Source organism: Nothoprocta perdicaria, unplaced genomic scaffold, assembly GCF_003342845.1.
Source record: "Nothoprocta perdicaria isolate Ctin4 unplaced genomic scaffold, notPer1 scaffold_497, whole genome shotgun sequence".
Lineage (NCBI taxonomy): Eukaryota > Metazoa > Chordata > Aves > Tinamiformes > Tinamidae > Nothoprocta > Nothoprocta perdicaria.
In genome coordinates, this window is record NW_020455751.1 from 24,196 (window position 1) to 25,256 (window position 1,061).

At 63.1% G+C, this 1,061-nt stretch overlaps 1 protein-coding gene across 1 annotated transcript in view; it reads right to left on the reverse strand.

Annotated features, from left to right (window-relative positions):
- Window positions 1–284: 284 nt before the first annotated feature.
- Window positions 285–1,061, reverse strand: part of GDF11 (growth differentiation factor 11) — a 5,935-nt gene continuing 5,158 nt past the window's right edge. Inside the window, exon 3 of the mRNA XM_026047375.1 lies at window positions 285–719. Coding sequence (XP_025903160.1) covers window positions 339–719 — 381 coding nt within the window. The 3' untranslated portion in view covers window positions 285–338. The remainder of the gene's footprint in view (window positions 720–1,061) is intronic.

The following is a 1,061-nucleotide window of genomic DNA, read 5'->3' on the forward strand; positions in this document are numbered from 1 at the left end:
GCCGGGGCGGCCGCCGCTGCTCTCCGGAGCCGCCGGGACGGCCCCGCTGGCGTCGGGACCCGGGGCCGCCGGCGCCCGCCGCGGGGCTCCTCGGCACCGCGGCTATTGCACGATGCGCCGGGGCGCAGCAATTCTCCGGGGTAGGGGGGGGCTTCCTTCTCTCTCTCGTCCCCCGACATTCAAGAGGATTTTTTTTTCTATTTTTGTTTTTTTTTTTCCAACGCTGGTTCTTCGTACGTAAAAAATAATAATAATAATAATAATAAAATAAAAACAGTGGAGGAAAAAAAAAGTCGAGTCCATCGGGTCGGGAGCAGGGGCAGCGCCAGCTGGGGCGTCTAAGAGCATCCGCAGCGGTCCACCACCATGCCCGGGATCTTGCCGTAGATGATCTGCTGCTTGTCGTTGAAGTAGAGCATGTTGATGGGGGACATCTTGGTGGGCGTGCAGCAGGGCCCCGCCGAGCCGCGCGGGTTGGCCTGCTGCACCAGGTGCGTGTGCGGGTACTTCTGCATGAACATGTACTCGCACTGCCCCGAGCAGTAGTTGGCTTTGTATCTCTTGGGCGCGATGATCCAGTCCCAGCCGAAGGCCTCGAAGTCGACGGTGAGCGGGTAGCGGCAGCAGCGCGACTCGGTCGAGTGCTCGTCGCAGTCGAGGCCCAGGTTCCGCCGCGAGCGCTTGTTGTTCTCCAGCACGCGCAGCTCCATGAAGGGGTGCTGGGGAGGAGAGGTGGCCTGAGCGCGGCCCACGAGGAGCACCCCCGTGGAGCTGGGATTGTCCCCAAGGAGCTGGGACCCTCCCCCTGGAGCTGGGACTGTCCCAATGGAGCTGGGACCATCCCTGTGGAGCTGGGATTGTCCCCAAGGAGCTGGGACCCTTCCCCTGGAGCTGGGACTGTTCCCAAGGAGCTGGGACCCTTCCCCTGGAGCTGGGATTGTCCCCAGGGAGCTGGGACCCTGCCCGTGGAGCTGGGACTGTCCCAATGGAGCTGGGACCATCCCTGTGGAGCTGGGACTGTCCCCAAGGAGCTGGGACCATCCCCGTGGAGCTGGGACTGT